Raw genomic sequence first — 17,628 nt, 5'->3', positions numbered from 1 at the left:
TTGGTCTTTAGTGGGTCCACCTCTTATCATTCAGGAAAAAGATTTTCCAGTTTTAAAGTTCTCCTCTATTTTCATGCTGTCTCACATCCATTCCTCGTCTCTCGGTAGGAGAAGTTGAGTGTCAGTGAAACCTTCTCCATATTTTCTTTCCTTTTTTATACTTCTTTTAAGTTGATCTTGTTCTTCTACTGTAGGTTGATGCTCATGAGAGGGTCCCGTAGGACCTCCGGCACCGAACATCAGGCGGTGGAAGTTTCAAACGGGCAGAAATACGAAAGTTGTATGGAGAGTAAATGCCTAGTAGATGACTGCATCCTGAAGTTATAATAGAAATAGTCAGAAGGTTATTTTAATATTAAGATTTAGGTGAGTAATTTAGGGTGTAATATGTTTCACTTGAATTAAGTCAATTTTAGGATCCATTGTTCATGTTGTTCAAAAAAGTCATTAGTTACCTAATATAACTCTTTTCAATAATGGTCACTGTCTAAAAAAAATCAATAATAGTCCGGTGATTACCATATATGCCTTGCAATAAGTATATCCGAGTTCAATTTGATTAGGCCAACTAGTGGATCCCTTAAATATTATGTGTATTAGTTTGATGTGAGTGAGTTTGTAATCCTTAAGATTGGAGAGTATTCAATTCATTTGAAAAAAAAATAATTCAATAATGGAGCCATGGAGAGAGTGGATAAATAAGAGATGACAGGATTCTTAATTGGATCTAACCAGTGGCAGAACTTGAAATAAAATTCTGGGAGGCAGATAGAAAATAATTGTCAAAATGCTTTTGATACAGACCCCATTTAAGATAAGCTCGTCTAACCTCATCTCTCTCGTTTGGGTAATATTGCCAATTTTAAAGCCATTTTTTCAGTGTCTCGTTCCAAAAAATTAAGGTCAAACTCATCAGACGTAACTTTTTGAACTTTTGAAGGTTGTATCTCACTTTCTTCGTGATTCATTAAAGTAGAAGAACTATCTATAGGTGTTGATATTGTAAAAATTATATGTTCTTCTTCTTATTATTATTTTATATAAAAATTTGAATATATATCCTGTAGAATATGTAAAGAAGAAGTTAGAAGGACAAATATTAAAATTTATAATATTTATTAAATTTTTTTATCAATTTATACAAATACAATAATATTAATACTTATTGAATATTCTATTATTTTTTATTATATAAAAAATTAAATTAAATAAATAGTAAAATATAAAATAATATTAAATTAAATAAATAAAAAACATGTAATTTTTTATATTTGAACTTAAAGGTAGAGAGAGTGTTGTTTATTGAACTTATTAAGTACTTTAAATCATAGTAAAGTATGTAAACCAATTGAACTATTTTTTATCTTTTAAAAAAGTATTGCTAATTTTTTTTTATAAAACTTTGGGGGAGCCATGGCCACCCCTTGTCTGAACTAAGCTCCACCACTGTCCATAAGAATGTTGTTTATTGAACTTATTGGGTACTTTAAGTCATAGTATTTAAGTCAATTAAATTATTTTTTATCTTTTAAAAAAGTACTACTAATTTTTTTATAAAAAATTTGGGGGAGCCATAGCCCCCTTAGTTGAACTAAGCTCCACCATTGGATCTAACAATGATAGACTGAGTATGTTAGGTGTTACAACTTAGAATTGTATCATGCAAGAACATCTCATGCAATTTGTGGTTTTTCTAGTTTCATAAAAGTTCCGTGCTGGTCTTGCTACTCCCATTTACAATAAGTGTTGCCCCCTATATTTCTGAATGCAATTGAGTTCCCTTGATAATAATGAAGTTTGACTTTTTCAGCCTTTAATATTTACTCTTTATAGATTCGTTCTTTTGCTAAATTACTGCATCATCAATTTTGAGAAATACCATCCTCTGAATTTCGCGTAAAAAAGCTAACGGAACTGAGAACAATTAAGATTGTTTATGGGATAAACATTTGCCACTAAATTGATGAAACAGCCAAGCAAACAGAAATTATGTGAAGCCTCATTCAGGTTCCACAAATATATTCTAGCTAATGACTCTGTAAAATTAAGTACGTACTAAACATTTGAATTTTTTAGGCACCTTAGCTTTCAAGTTGGCTTTGTCTACCAATTCTGTAAAATTAAACCTTGCTTTCTTCTGTGCATGCAAAATGGTCTGAATTAGAAGATCATGATTTAGCAATTTAAATTAAAACTACTTTTATGGAATTATTTTGTCACTTAGTGACAATAATGAATGATGTGCATATGCAATATGTTTTTTACACTGTATCTCTCATTTGCTCTATTTAAAGTTTGTTGTTAACTAATAAATTTATATATATATATATATATATATAATAAGATTCGAACTTCGATATTTGATTGAAAAAGTATAGGTTACTAACATATTATCTGTCAACTTATTAACAACAATAATTCATTATTATATTTTAAACACATATATAGAGACACATCCTGAAAATATATCTATAAAGACATTTCTATTAAACACAGCAATAAAAAAGACATTTTTATTAGATACATCTACAAAGACACTTCCATTAAACATAGTTATAAATAAGAGTTGACAAAAATTCACAGTAATACTGTTGGTCGTAGCGGGATTGTATTTAGGACTGGCAATGGGTAGGGTAGGGTAGGGTCCAAATCCTACCCTAACCCTATCCGCAGGTTGAAAATTTCATTAAAACTCTACTCTACTCTACCCGCGGGTTGAGAATCTCTCAATCCTAACCCTACCCGCACCCTAAAATTCTAAACCCTACCCTACCCTACCCTACCCGCAGAAATATCAATTTTTTTCAAAATAAATATAAAATTCAATTATTTCGAATTTTATACGTATTAATAATATAAAAAATAAAAAACTAATGCTCTAAATTAGTTAATTAACTAACTAGTTTTGTGGTTGTTCACTTATTATAAGTCATTACATAAGAGAGGTTGTGGGTTTAACTCTCACTTCCTTCACTATATAGAGAGATTTTTATAAAATATATGTTATATATGAGGTGCGGGTAGGGTAGGGTAGGGTACACCCTAAACCCGTACCCTACCCTACCCGCAGGCATACTCGGACCGTACCTTACCCTACCCGCTACGGGTAAGGTAGTCTACCCTACCCAAATGGATTGGACCTGGTTGAGTACCCGCGGATAGAGTTAAATGAGTGCATATGCACAATATCATCATTTAGCACTAGTGTGTTGGGCATTTTGACACGGGACATTTTTGTTGATTTTATTTGTGCATGTTTGGTATGAGTTGTGCTCATGCTATGCTATTCAAAGCTCATGTGAAACTATAAGACAAACTTTATGGTCACACCGATCGAATTCGAGGAAATTAAACTAGCCACATGGAATAAATTGAGCGTTACGTATATAGTATATTTCAGCTCTCTCTTTCTCTTTATATATACCGCATCTTAATTGGTAGCACATGAATGTTACACGTTTTATGTGGAGAAATTTATAGTGCCAATCTTGGAGTTGAATTGTCGGTAGGTCCCCTTTAGTTTCATGCAAAATTATTATGTGGTAGCTAGCAATAGTGCAATTGGAATGAGATATTATATTCGATGAAAATGCCAGCTCATGAATTTCATCATCAACTCACTTATTGAATTTCCACAAATTATATTATCCATCACTCACGAATACAGTATATCTCTATGCAGTAATGATGGAAATGTTAGTTGGTATTGACATGCCCGGCCCACATACATGTAAATCATTCCATACTAATTTCAGTTTTGATCTTTAATGAGCACGCGTTTTGACAATCCAAATAGCTTAAAATTATTTTATTTATTTATTTATTTATTTATTNATTATTATTGTCAAATTTATATAATATACATCTCTGAACTGAAAAATTTTGATATTAAAATATTATTGAAGATGTGCTTTCGGTAGTGTTACTTTTACATATGGTGAATCCTCTACTTTTTGTACTCTTAGAGAAGATATAAAAAAAATTGTGCATCTCGCAGAATGCAATAGAATATTTAGATCCTTTATATTTTAAATTTTATTTTAAAAGATAAAATATAATTTATTATTATTTATTTTATAGGTAAGATTAAAAGAAAAATAAAAAAAATATTTAATAGTGAGAGATTTCACTTTATCCTCTAAAATAAAAATCTAAAATTTAAAAGATTCAAATTTTTTTAACACCGTCTAATTCACTATTGAATGCATGTACTCCTCTATCACATTTCCCTTTGTCTTCTTCACTAACTTTAGGACATATCTTCATGTAACACTTCAAACTATGTAAGTTATTTGCAAAATCGATATAATTTGTGATTGGTCTAATTACTTTATCATCTAAATTTCGAGTTAAGTTTCATTTTAATTCTTGAAATTGGCGAGTTGTATTGATTTAGTAATTTTTTAGTGTCAAAACATATACAACATCATTTTAATATGTTTAACATGACAAAATTTGAATTATCTCACTAATGACGGTGAAGATGAACTACATTATATTGGTACACTTTTTTAAATCTAAAAAATTAAATTATGACAATTGAAAAATCAAAGATTAAATCAATGTAATTCACCAATTTCAGAAATTAAAATAGGGTTTAGTTTTCTAAATCTCTGTCATTAAACAAACAATAAATAGAAGACAAAAAGATGCTAAAAATATAATTCTATCCTAAATAAAGTCAATGGTTGCAAAGAAATTATTAAAAAGCTATTATTTTTTTTAACCTGACAAAAACAAAACATATAAAAAAATGAGAATTGTCATGTGATTTTTGCTTCTATACAAGAGTCAAAATTTCTAAATTTCCATGGGTTATTTTCACATGTTACTACACCAAAATAAAAACAACTATCCACAACATTGTAAGCATTTAATATATTAAAAATCAATATCTAATACTTTCTCTCTTTTTTTTAAGTAATTTAGATAGATAACAGAATATGAATAACTGCTAAACACTCGTGGCAACAAAATCATGTTTTCATTTTATATTTTTAATTTTATAGCTGTTGCTTTTAACAGCTCATCAAATATTTAAATTCAATAGTTAGAACTATATCTTGTTTAATGTCCAATTTATTGTTAAAATGTTGATTTTTAGTGTGACATCACTATATGTTCGTAGTTTTTTAAATTTCTGATATAAATTTTTTGCTGTATTGTTTATAGATTAATATGGATATGGTGAGCAGTAATTGTTTATATATACAAAAAGATCTTTTGTCATTAAAAAATTTAAAAAATACACTGAAAAAACTGTTAAAAACTTTTTATAGATTTGGTGAAAAAAGTTGGCCTCTTCTAAATTCGAAAGAAGACTTGAAAATGTGATATGATTCTATTCAATTTTTCATTCTTAGTCCTAACATCGCGTGTTACATCTGCAATTTTTCGCAGTTTGCGTGATGTCAGCGTCATTGTTCGTTTCCTACGAGAATCCTTAACCTACTACCAACGCATTTATCACCAATTAATTAGAATCACTGGAGTTGAAATTCATTTTGACCTTTGAAATTTTCGACCGGCCTCAATTTTGACCCTAAATTTATAGTCACCCAATTAATATCCTCAAATATTAGATTGTGACCCACGTTTGTCCCTGTAACTATCTCCGTTAATAGAGATCTGATGTGGCACATTAAGTTGACAGAGTGTGTATCCACGTGGCACCTAACTTGACAGAATGGATGTGTGATGAGTGAATAACGTGACAAAAGTTGAATGAACTTAATTTCTCGAACATATTGGGAAAAGAGGGCTGCAAATTGGGTTCATTCAACTTTTACCACGTTATTCACTCATCACATATACATTCTGTCAAGTTGGGTGTCACGTAGATACACACTTTTTCAATTTAACGTGTCACATCAGATCTCTATTAACGGAATAGCTACAAGGGGCAAACGTGGATCACAATCTAATATTTGAGGGTGTTAATTGGGTAACTATAAATTTGGGAATCTAAATTGAGACCGGTCAAAAATTTTCGGACCAAAATGGATTTCAACTTAGAACCACTAATATGCACATCGCCAAAATTAAGCCAATATAAAAATAATTTTTGACATCTGGGTACTGGTATAATTGTGGTTGATCAATTTATCTGCCAATTTAAATAAATTAAAATTTTAAATTTATTTTGTGTATATTCTGCACTTGATCGGAAGCACTTGGAAGATGACAGAGGAAGGGGAAAAAAAAAATACTCCACTAGCTAGTGTGACTGAGTGAACGTAAAAGTCACGTCAATATATTGGTCAAACTGTGGAGCCAGCATATCCACAACTTGATGTTAATTATTAATACGAATTAACTAACCTAATTAACTAACAATTAATTATTTGTATCGTTTTTTATTATAAAGCATATGAGAAAATATAAAAAAGGCTAGGAAGGATGATTATTCTAGCTTTGGACATGGTGGGGATGGTAGCTATGAATCCACTGGGACAAACGAATGATGACAAATTTGATATTGTTATGGAAAAGCAACAAACGAAGCTCGAACAAAAACTCTTCAACTTTGGATTTGGAGAAATTTTGTGCTTTCATAGTGCGTGAAACTGTGAATTATGAAAGTTGAAAATGCTTAGCTAGGAGCCTAGGATATTATTTATTCAATCATTAAAAATAATATTTATATATTTAAAATTGGTCTATATTTTTGCGTTTAATAAGAGTTTTTGTTGGGAGACCCTGGCCCCATTTCCGTTAAAACCATATTCCATTTACACTAAGAATCAATACATATTAAAATATCTAATCTACATTAAAATAAATTAAATAATATATATTTATATATATTGTGTACACATAAATATTTTTGTTTTTTCAATCACAAAAATATTTTAAGTATATTAAATATATACTAAAATTAATTATTACTATAAAATACACATTAAAATATAAAAATAAATTAAATTATATATATTTATACATAAATATATAATAAATATATAATGATTGATTTTGGTATATAAATTGCAAATAATATTTTTAAAGTATTTTACTCTTAGATTCACAGGAACTTAAGATTGATGATAAAAGTTGGTTTTTGATTATTTAATAAAAAGTGTAGAGCTTGTTTTTGGAAAATGACAAGAACAAAGATACAATGTAATTAATAGAGTGATTTCTATATCTCCTTCATTGGTGGACTAAAGTAATCGACTTTTTAGTAATACTTATTACTAATGGTTCCAGTTCTTCAACAATTATGATGGATTGGAGATGGAAAAGTAAGGAAGAATGTGTGGACCAATCCAATTTTTGAAAAAGGGGTAATGCACGATCCATTCAAACCTGCAAGTCGTTGAGTATGTTGTTGGTGGTGTGATGTGCACCTCCCCACACGTGATTGCCGGTCCTCACCATATCACGTGGCACTCTTCTCTACCTACTAATTATTATGAAGTTGTTAAGCATTCATTATTAGAGGACCCCCTCATATCACTCATATGGCGCATTGCATACGGTATAGTATTCATGAACAAAATGTTGTTCCTACACAGCTACTTAACACCAAACATGGCTCTAAGCCACTAATTTAATGACAAATTAAATTGACAAAATTTTAAATAATATTACAGGAGATTTAAAGTTTAAATTAAAAAAAAAAAAGAGGAATGTAAGAGATACGAAGGAGTAAATTTCCATTTTGGTTAACTAGATTCGTAATATTATTCATTTTGGTCTTCGAAATTCAAAATTTTTTATAATAGTTTCCTAGATTTAGGTTCAAGACTAATTTGATTTCTCGACTCTTTTTAACGATGAGTCAGTAAATAAAGTGTTAAAGTAGCAAAATCTTGTCATGTTAGACTCTTCAACAATTAGATGACATGATAATATTTTTGGACCTCTTCTTTTTTCTACTCTATGTTTGTAAATTTTAAAAGCCCTAATTCATTGGTTTAATTTCTATGACTTCAGGGGCTATATTCACATCGCTGTGGCGGAGATCAGAAGGTCATCGTCATTAGAAGCATTTCTATCTCCCATTGACGGTTGACTTGACAGATGTTGCACTCGTCCAAACATTCGCTCACGTGACCACTGAGTTCGTCATGTGCTTCTCTCCATTGACCCTTCTTCTTCCAGCACAAGAATTATAGGTCCTTGATTCGAAAAATTGAAGTCTTTCAACTACTTCTAGAGTACCTTTGCGATTCTTCAGGCGCGTGTCTTTCATCTACAGTTACTACAAGAAAAATATTGAGTACCATCAAATTTATCGGTGGATTTACCTAAAAAAATTCGCTCGTAACATGTTTATCGTCGGAATAAATCCAATAGAATAAACCTTGCGAATAATTGTTTATTGGCAGATTTTTTATTCGCCGCTAATTATCGTTAAAAAATTTTCGCTGGTAATATTTACTATCGAATTTTTCTCCGATAAATTCGATAGTAATATATTATCAACTAATAATTAAATTAATAACTATTGGTAGATTTAACCGACAGTAAATTTAACAGTAAACTTAAATTTTAATTTTTTAAAAATTTTGTTTAAAAGTTAATATATAATTTTAAATATTTAAATTCAATAATTTCTAAACTAATAAATCAAAAAATAATACTAATGAACTCAGAAATGAATAACTCAGATAATAATAAATTTAAAAAATTAACAACAATAAATAATAAGTCAATAATTAACTCAAAAAATAAATAAATTTAGATTAACTTAGACAATTAACAATAATTAAGTAATCAACTCAGAAAATAATTAACTCATTAGATAATAATAAACTTAGAAAATTGACAATAATAAACATAAGTCAATAATTAACTCAAAAAATAAACAAGTTCGGATTAACTCAAACAATTAACAATAATCAACTAATTAACTCAGATAATAATAAATTTAAAAAATTAACAACAATAAATAATAAGTCAATAATTAACTCAGAAAATAAATAAATTTAGATTAACTCAGACAATTAACAATAGTTAAGTAATCAACTCAGAAAATAATTAACTCATTAGATAATAATAAACTTAGAAAATTGACAATAATAAACATAAGTCAATAATTAACTCAAAAAATAAACAAATTTGGATTAACTCAAACAATTAACAACAATCAACTAATTAACTCAGATAATAATAAATTTAAAAAATTAACAACAATAAATAATAATTTAATAATTAAGTCAAAAAATATACAAATTAAGATTTACTTAAACAATTAATAACAATAAACTAATTAATTCAAAAAATAATTAACTCACATAATAAGTTAAAAAATTAACAAAAATAAACAATAAATCAATAACTAACTCAGAAAATAAACAAATTGAGTTAATCTTAACTTTTTTTTCAATTGTGTAAGTTGTGGCTTTTGCTTCAGAATTATTCTATTTTTGGCCATTTTCATGGTTTGAACAAAAAAATTTCAACCCTCTTAAATGTTTTTCCAATTGAGAATATTGGATTGAGTAAGAATGCTAGAAAACAGGTTGCGCTCTTGCAAAAGCAATCAAGAAAGGCTAAGTTGTTTATAGATTTGAGAGTGAAAAGATTCTTAGTTCTGCTGAATTGAGGAATTTTTATATTGATAAGTTTAGAATTTTAGATGTTAGAGTGAAATTAAGAGTTTGAAAGAATAGATAGTTAATCATAAAGTAAAAAAAGTTATAATTTTAGGAACAAGGAAATAGAAAAGGAAAGCGAGAGGAGAAGAACGATGTAGATCGAGAGGAAGAAAAATTTAAAATTTCAGGAATTAAATGAGATCCAAAATCAAATATCGTTATGTCATTTAATCATTAGATCATCTATGATTGTAAGATTTTGTCCCATTAACATTTTATTTGTTGATTCATTACTAAAAAAATTCAAACCTAAATGGATGTCCAAATTTAAATTTAAAAATTATTATAAAAAATTTAAATTTTAAAGACCAAAATAGACCATCGCATCAATTTTGGATATTAAAATAGAGATTTACTGAAATAGGAAGGGAAGTTATTGGAGTCTTAGTTTGAGTGCTGAGTCAGCTTCCACACTTGGTAGATGGGTTCGGTCCCATCCATGCATCCATCAAATCACCCTTTTGAAGGGGCCGAGTAACATTTTCTGATGATGAGTTTAGTGTATGTTAATTAAGTGGGGTCTACTTTAATTTGATTTTTTAACTGCAAATTGCAAACATATATTATGCAGTTAATAATAATTATAGTACTTGTGTAGGGTTCAGAGGCTGATGGATGACCACTGCTGTGCCGTGCCAACATGCATGTATGTTTGGAAGTTCTTGCATTGTATTTTTGTTCACCTAATAAAACACACACCCGGCCCCATACAAATATATTATTGAACCTCATCCAAAACGAACCTTAGCTGCTCTTTGCCGTTGCCACCGGCCGAACACCCACACTCTAATTAAATAACAATCATATTATATATATACACTAAAAATTACTTAATTATTATTTGTGAATATATAAATAATTGATTTTTTGTATATATATTATATATTATGCTTGTAGGTATATTTTTGTGTTGTGGTGTATGTCCAGCCAAAAAAAGGTAAAAATTAAAGTGAAATAATTTTTGTTGAAGATATTATTATGAGGGGAGATTACTAGATTAGACAGATGCAATGGAAGTGAGTGATTGAAACATATCAGCTTTAATTTGCTACTTGCTAGGTAGGATTGGACTGGAAATCAAACACAAATTTGAACATGATAGTGTAGGTGGCGATGCATGGATACAATGGTGTTGCCTCACTCATAATTATTATTTATTTGTATATTATTGCTGTTGTGGAATGAAACAAGTTTGGTGTGCGAATATTTAGTGATATACACTAGCATTAGATATTATAATAAATTATTCTGAGAAATGCAATTGAATTTTATCTATTTTGAGTGTTGTGTATATAATAACATTATTAGGGATTATGATGAATAATTTTAGTTCTATCAAATTATGAAATGTCTTGTATTAATTATAAGTTTTTCTATGCTTAGGAGACCTTATAGCTATAGATACCCCCACTACTTCTCTATGAACAACACAGTAATTGAAATAATTGGCGATATATATGTCAGTTTCAAATGAATGCGTTGATGGCATGGAAGATCGAGATATTTTTTCGGATTTCAATCGAGTTATATATACTGAACGTATCACATGTTTGATAGTCAAGTAGGCCGGGAACTATTGATGTGAGAATTACATTCCACCTAGTTTGCATTGCTAATTTGCTATCCATTTTAAAGAAAATTGCAGGGACTTGTTTTCTTTACTGTCATCATATGACGTAAACTCAATAAAACTATTCTTTTAGACGTAGTTTGGAATCATATAAAATTCTTTTTTTTTTTCTTTCTATTCATGAGCTAGTCCCCATTGAAACAAATTATTTTTTTTTATTTCCTTTGGATTGCCAACTATACATATATACATACGTAATACGCTATGTAATTATGTATATATGAGTTGAATTCATGTAAATTAATCACATGATAATGTTAAGATAAGGCTTTGGGCGGTATTGGTCCAATATCAACGGAACCATTCTACCCCAATACTACATACATAGCACTTCTTTTTTATTCTTTTAGAATCGTCAACGGATTTTAGATTGAAAAGGAAAGCTCATCGCATTTTAAAATTATTAAGCATCATATTTTAATACATATTAAATATGTACCAACATTCGAAAAATATATACTTATTCTTACCCCTATATACATATACTTGCAAATGCTTTCTTCCTTATAATATATAGTCTAAAATAATTTATGATCGCTGTAACCTGTGGCTTCACCACTGTCAGTATAATTTTCAGCTGTAGATTATTAATTATTAATTGTTTTGATACCAACCACCAGAACACATATGGCTGCTGGTAATTATTTAATTAGTAGCAGTTATGCCAAGAATTGTGAGGGAAACGGTCTTTCATTCCCCCTTTAATTTTGTTTTTGAGATATTGATTAGTAATCCAGTAATATTAGAAAAATAACTAAAATTTATCTTATTTAATATTTACTATTTAATAAATATTAAAATAAAATAAATTCTTATTGTTTGTAGTTAATTTTTTTGTTACGAAACATTTTGGTTAGCAATAATACATTGGGCATAATAATTCCCTAATTGATCTCTGCATATTGTCATAAACAAACACCAATAATACACGTGTCCTAAAAATGGTCATGTTTGTACTCAACTGAAAGATTCCCTTTGTTGTGTGCCCATACCCCATATATCTATCTACATTATTGGAAATGAAAAGATAAAAATATCACTTTTGAATTTAAAAAAGAAATTAAGAAAAACCATCATCCTATATATATGGGGAAATTGGAAAAAAAAAACATGGCAACTCAATAATACGCTGATAGGGTAAATGAACACATGCATACATACATTGCATGGGGACAACTTCTTTTGTTTGGCATGCATCATAGATTCTTTTGGCATATTATTTACTGTATAATAGCAATAATATCATGCCAACTAAAAATCAAGAAGGGCAATATTGTGATATGAACATATCTAAAGACTATCATTTTTTAAGAAGCAACCCATGCGTTGAATTTCCTTTTTTTTTTGAAAAAAACTGTTACTGTGATCAAATTCACTAGACTAATTGAGTTCATCCTATGTAGGAAATTGGTGGGATCTTACTTTTACCCTTTTATAGTCACAAACTTTTACCTTGTATGACTTGCCAGGAAGAGAATAGTTTCATAGAGTTCCATATTTAGTAAAAGGAAAAAGACCCACATACCTCTTTGAATCAAAAAACTTAAATATAACTGCGATTTAATTAATATGTGTCCTAATAAGATGATTATTAATAGAATATTTTAAATATTTTTATTTAATAGATAAAAAATAAATACATTAAAAATTTAAATTTTTTATATTTTAAAAAAAATTTAATTTATCATCTTAACCTTAATTCTTAAGACACAAGTTAAATAAACTCAACTATAACCCCAGAGAGAATTGAGGTGAGCAATCGTCTCATTTTATATGTACATTGTGATTTTTTATTTTAGCTTAAATTTAAGGGTTATGCTAAATAAGTAAAATAATCAATGACTTTCTTAAACAACATGGATAACTACCAATCAAATAAAAATATATTATACCTCTAAATTATCCATCTAAATCTTAATATTAGAATAATCATTCGTACACCTAATAAAATGAACATCTGATATCTTTATTGTTCACATTGTTTAGTATTTTTATTGTTTACCTATAATTTTCCTAAATTTAAACTTAGATAAAACCAGAATAATTGCTTTAGAAAAATAGTTCGATATACAAGCATCTCGCATTAACGCAGTGTTTAAACAAAAAGGTAGCACTTAAAAAGAAGAGTGTTTTGTTATAGTTTTGGGGTCTCTTGTGTATGTGGTGTGGATAAAAAGGGTGGTGAAGAAGCTAGAGACTAGAAGAAGCGAACAAAACAAAGCTACACAATGATGGATGCTGATCCGTTCTCACCTCTTCTTCTTTCTCAAAGTTTCAGCTACTATCCTTGTCGGAATTCCCTCCTCTTGTTCCGGCCATCACACTTCCTCCCTCAGATTCACCCTTTCTAGTTCCCTTCCCTTGTCACACACCAAAAGAACTCTAAGCTAAGGTGGTCTCTTATTGCATATCCATGTGTGTTGCTCTCTTTTTCAGCGACTATCTTCTTTTTGTTTCATGGATATGGATAGAGAGACACAGAAGCTGTGTTTATTATCTTAAAGCAATAATGGGGTGTTTCAAATTTGGATCAGGACCTTATAAACAAAACTGTTCTTCTTCTGTAGATGTTTCTGTCCTGTCTTTGATGAAATGAATTGAGCTGGAAGTAGTGGTCGACAAATTCTTCAATATATATTTCTTTTTTGTACTTTTTTCTTCTTTTTTTTTTTCACTTATTGTGGAATTTAATTCTATTCTGTTCTGTTTTGGTACCTTTGAATTTCAAAAGGTTGGAAGAGTGGTGTTGGGAGATTGGACATGTTCCAGTATATATGGATTTTGACTTTCTGTGTCATATATATTCTTGGAAATTTTGTTCTTCTCAGGTCCTCGTATGCAGAATCTAATATCCTTAATTAACTTTTCCTCTATAATGTTCTGTTGTTCAACACAACATTAATATATTTCTTTTAAATGACAGCCAATCATCCTATGACAATGCAAAGAAAAATGAAATCAATTTTTATTTTAGTTATTCCAATAAAGCCAGGGGAATATGTTTCTTCCTGAATGGACCACTCTTTGAACCCATCAATGGAGATGATGGGCAACTATTTATTTTTTTAAGAAGAGCTTCCCTGTTTCTTTTCTCTGAGTATTTTTGTAATTTCATCTTCTTTCTTGTGAACAGTGTATTCCTGAAATTCAGTGTAGGAATGAATGTTTCTGGATTTAGCTTATTTTTTTCCACCCCATGGATATTAAATTCTGAGCATTCTGGCTCACACCTTGTCTTTTCTTCAGTCACGGATTCTCTCCCAACTTGTTTCCTCTTTCTATTTTTATTTCAACATAAAGCAAATAAAAAACCAAGAAAGTTCTTTCCTTTTCTATGTGCTGTTCTGTTTAAGAGTTATACCAGCTACTAGTCTACTACTTCAGCACTGTTGTGTATATTAGTATATATGTAAGCCATAACCATTGTACGTTTTGAATGCACAGATTCTAATACTGTATACAACACATAAGAGAGGGAGAAGCACACATTTGAGAGGTGATGGGGCATTTATCTTCTATGTTGAATGGTTTGGCGAGGTGGAAGAAGGGAAAAAGTTCTGGCAGATGTGTCGGTAGAGATGCTGCTGAAGCTATGGCAAGGGAAGCCAAGAAAAATGACTTGATTCTATGCAGTTCCGGCACTGTCAATGTTGATGGTTCAAAGAACTATGCCTCAATCTTTTCCAAGAAAGGCCAGAAAGGTGTGAACCAAGATTGCTGTGTAGTCTGGGAGGTATATATTATATATGCAGTTATGCACAATCTCACTCCTGTTCTTGTTGCATATTCATGGGGTCTAATAAATTTTGCAACTTTGCTAATAGATTGTGCTGATGATTGATTATAGGAATATGGGTGCCAAGAGGACATGATATTCTGTGGGATATTTGATGGGCATGGGCCATGGGGTCACTTTGTGGCAAAGAAAGTGAGAGAGACAATGCCATCATCTTTGCTATGCAATTGGCAGGAGGCACTTGCACAATCTCCTCTTGATCCTGAGATTGATGTTGAGCAAGAGAAGAAGCAGAACCGTTTCAACATATGGAAGCACTCTTACTTGAAGACTTGTGCTGCCATTGATCAAGAACTCTTTCGCTACCGCAAGATCGACTCCTTTTACAGTGGAACCACTGCTCTTTCAGTTGTTAGACAGGTCAAAACTAAATAAAAAAGCTTTCAATTGTTGAGTTGTTTTGAAGAATGAAAACTCATAGTTGTTGCAAAGTGTAATTGGCAGGGTGAACTCATCGTTATAGCAAATGTAGGTGATTCCCGTGCTGTGTTAGCTACATCATCAGATGATGGAAGTTTGGTTCCAGTTCAATTAACAGTTGATTTCAAGCCCAATTTGCCCCGTTAGTGTTGTTTCAAGCTTAAAGTGTTCTTCAATGAATCATTCTGTTATTGTCCAATGTTATTTTTATCAAGATTTGATCATGATTTTTGCAGAGGAGGCAGAGAGAATATTGCAGTGCCAGGGGAGGGTGTTCTGCTTACATGATGAACCAGGGGTGCATAGGGTGTGGCTGCCGGACGAGGACTCGCCGGGACTCGCCATGTCGAGGGCTTTTGGTGATTACTGCATCAAAGATTATGGTATTATATCAGTACCTGAGGTCACACACAGACATATAAGCACCAAAGACCAGTTTGTTGTGCTAGCCACTGATGGGGTATGCAATCTTCTCCTTCCATGTTAATATTTGTTACTGATATAACCATTTACATGTCTCTTACGATCCGTTTAAGTTTTTGGAATGAATAATTTCTAATCATGTAATCCATAGGTGTCTAGTTGATTTTTTTTTTAAATAATATACAAAATTTATTCAAATCCAAAAGAGACTGTTGCGTGAGGGAACATTTAAAAATCTCTATTTCTTTAAGAACTTTGGTGAGGTCAGGGCAGATTAGTCGAATTTTTTGTTATAAAATTTGGAAAGCATGGATTCTATTGATACAAGGAAGAACGAGACTTGATCAGTTATTGTTGGATGTAGTGTCTTCTCATCTTATGTTATCTCATTTGATTCCTCCTCAAAATCTTCCCAGTAGTTGAGAGTTCTCAACGGTTGACCCAACAGTTATGTTGTTGTTTGACAGGTCCATCACTTTATTTATATAAAAGATATGGTGGAATTGAGAAAGAAAAGAAACTTGGTTCTATAGCACCTTAGAACATATTGTTATTGAACTAGTAAGCAATAATATCAACATCAAATTATAAAAGACATGTTGATTGATTGGTGTTTGTGATGATGTAGGTTTGGGATGTGATCTCCAATGAAGAAGCAGTGGACATTGTATCATCAACAGCGGAGAAATCAAAGTCGGCGAAGCGATTGGTGGAGTGCGCGGCGCACGCATGGAAGCGCAAGAGGCGGGGGATAGCCATGGATGACATTTCAGCTATTTGTCTCTTCTTCCATTCTTCTTCTTCACCTCACCAAGTTACCTCACTTGCCACTCTAAAATAGATTATCATTTAAAATGTGCAAAGCCATTTTGGAGGGGGATTCATGTAACCTTCGTTCACATTAAGGTAGAATATTTGATCAAGGAAATTGTGTATATCAATTATGTGGTTCTGATTCGTCCCATTTTTGTCAACCTAATACGCTTACTTGTTTAGGTTGTTTCTTGCAACTTGCTTCTTAGTTGGTTCCTTCTCATGGAGAAAGGAGCCAAGTTCAAACCAATTTTTTAGTCCCAAAGTTGAATTTTGGTAAATTGGGGGTCGACAGAGGAAACTAGAATTTTTTTTGGTATTTTTTAACCCGACAAACTAAAGACTAAGTCACTAAACTATCGCGGATCTGAGTTGCATTTAAAAGTCGATCGCTAGCAAATAAACTAGACATTTAAAGAAAACAATTAATCTCTACATACAACTCATTTAAACAAACAAGTAGTTTTGCCTAATTCACCTCCACGTGCCATTATCTCTAACAAATTTTTGACTCAACACGCGAATATATAACTACATTTTTCATGCAGATTTCGTTTTTTTTTTTCGATTTTTCTCAGCGTTTGCTGCGTCTCTACGTTCTGTTCCATCTCTGCGTTTTTTGCTTTCCTCTTCCTTCTCTATGTTCTCTTCGTTCTTTGCGTTTTCTTTGATCAAGGTCAATGCTCTTTTATCTGCTTTGAAAATTTGGATCAAAATTTTTTAAATCAAGCTGTGAAATCAAGTTTGAATAGTTATTTCGTTATTGAAGATAATGAATGATTCAAATTCAGACTGTCAATTGAACCAGAGCGAAGTGGATTATTATTTTGAATCGAATCAAATGGCTAAGGTGTGGTTCGATTCTAGTTAATGTTGTTCGTTAGTAGTTTATGATTCTGTAGGTGAATAATGTTGTTTTTGTTTGTGAAAATTGTTGTTCACGG

General features: G+C 30.7%; 1 protein-coding gene across 2 annotated transcripts; it reads left to right on the top strand.

The window, feature by feature from the left end:
- The first annotated feature begins 13,378 nt into the window (after positions 1-13,378).
- LOC107492205 (probable protein phosphatase 2C 34) lies at positions 13,379-16,845 on the top strand. 2 transcript variants are annotated; one of them, XM_052263360.1, is made up of 6 exons: positions 13,379-13,647; positions 14,677-14,965; positions 15,080-15,388; positions 15,473-15,590; positions 15,685-15,908; positions 16,500-16,845. In XM_052263360.1, the coding sequence occupies exons 2-6, from the start codon at positions 14,732-14,734 to the stop codon at positions 16,710-16,712; spliced, it is 1,098 nt and encodes a 365-aa protein (XP_052119320.1). In that variant the 5' UTR covers positions 13,379-13,647; positions 14,677-14,731; the 3' UTR covers positions 16,713-16,845. The 2 variants fall into 2 exon arrangements, with proteins under 2 accessions (XP_052119320.1, XP_015968685.1); XM_016113199.3 differs by having other exon boundaries at positions 13,380-13,624.
- Positions 16,846-17,628: the final 783 nt, after the last annotated feature.

Source organism: Arachis duranensis, chromosome 6 (genome assembly GCF_000817695.3).
Source record: "Arachis duranensis cultivar V14167 chromosome 6, aradu.V14167.gnm2.J7QH, whole genome shotgun sequence".
NCBI classification, from domain to species: Eukaryota; Viridiplantae; Streptophyta; class Magnoliopsida; order Fabales; family Fabaceae; genus Arachis; species Arachis duranensis.
This window is presented reverse-complemented; position numbering and strand designations above follow the sequence as displayed.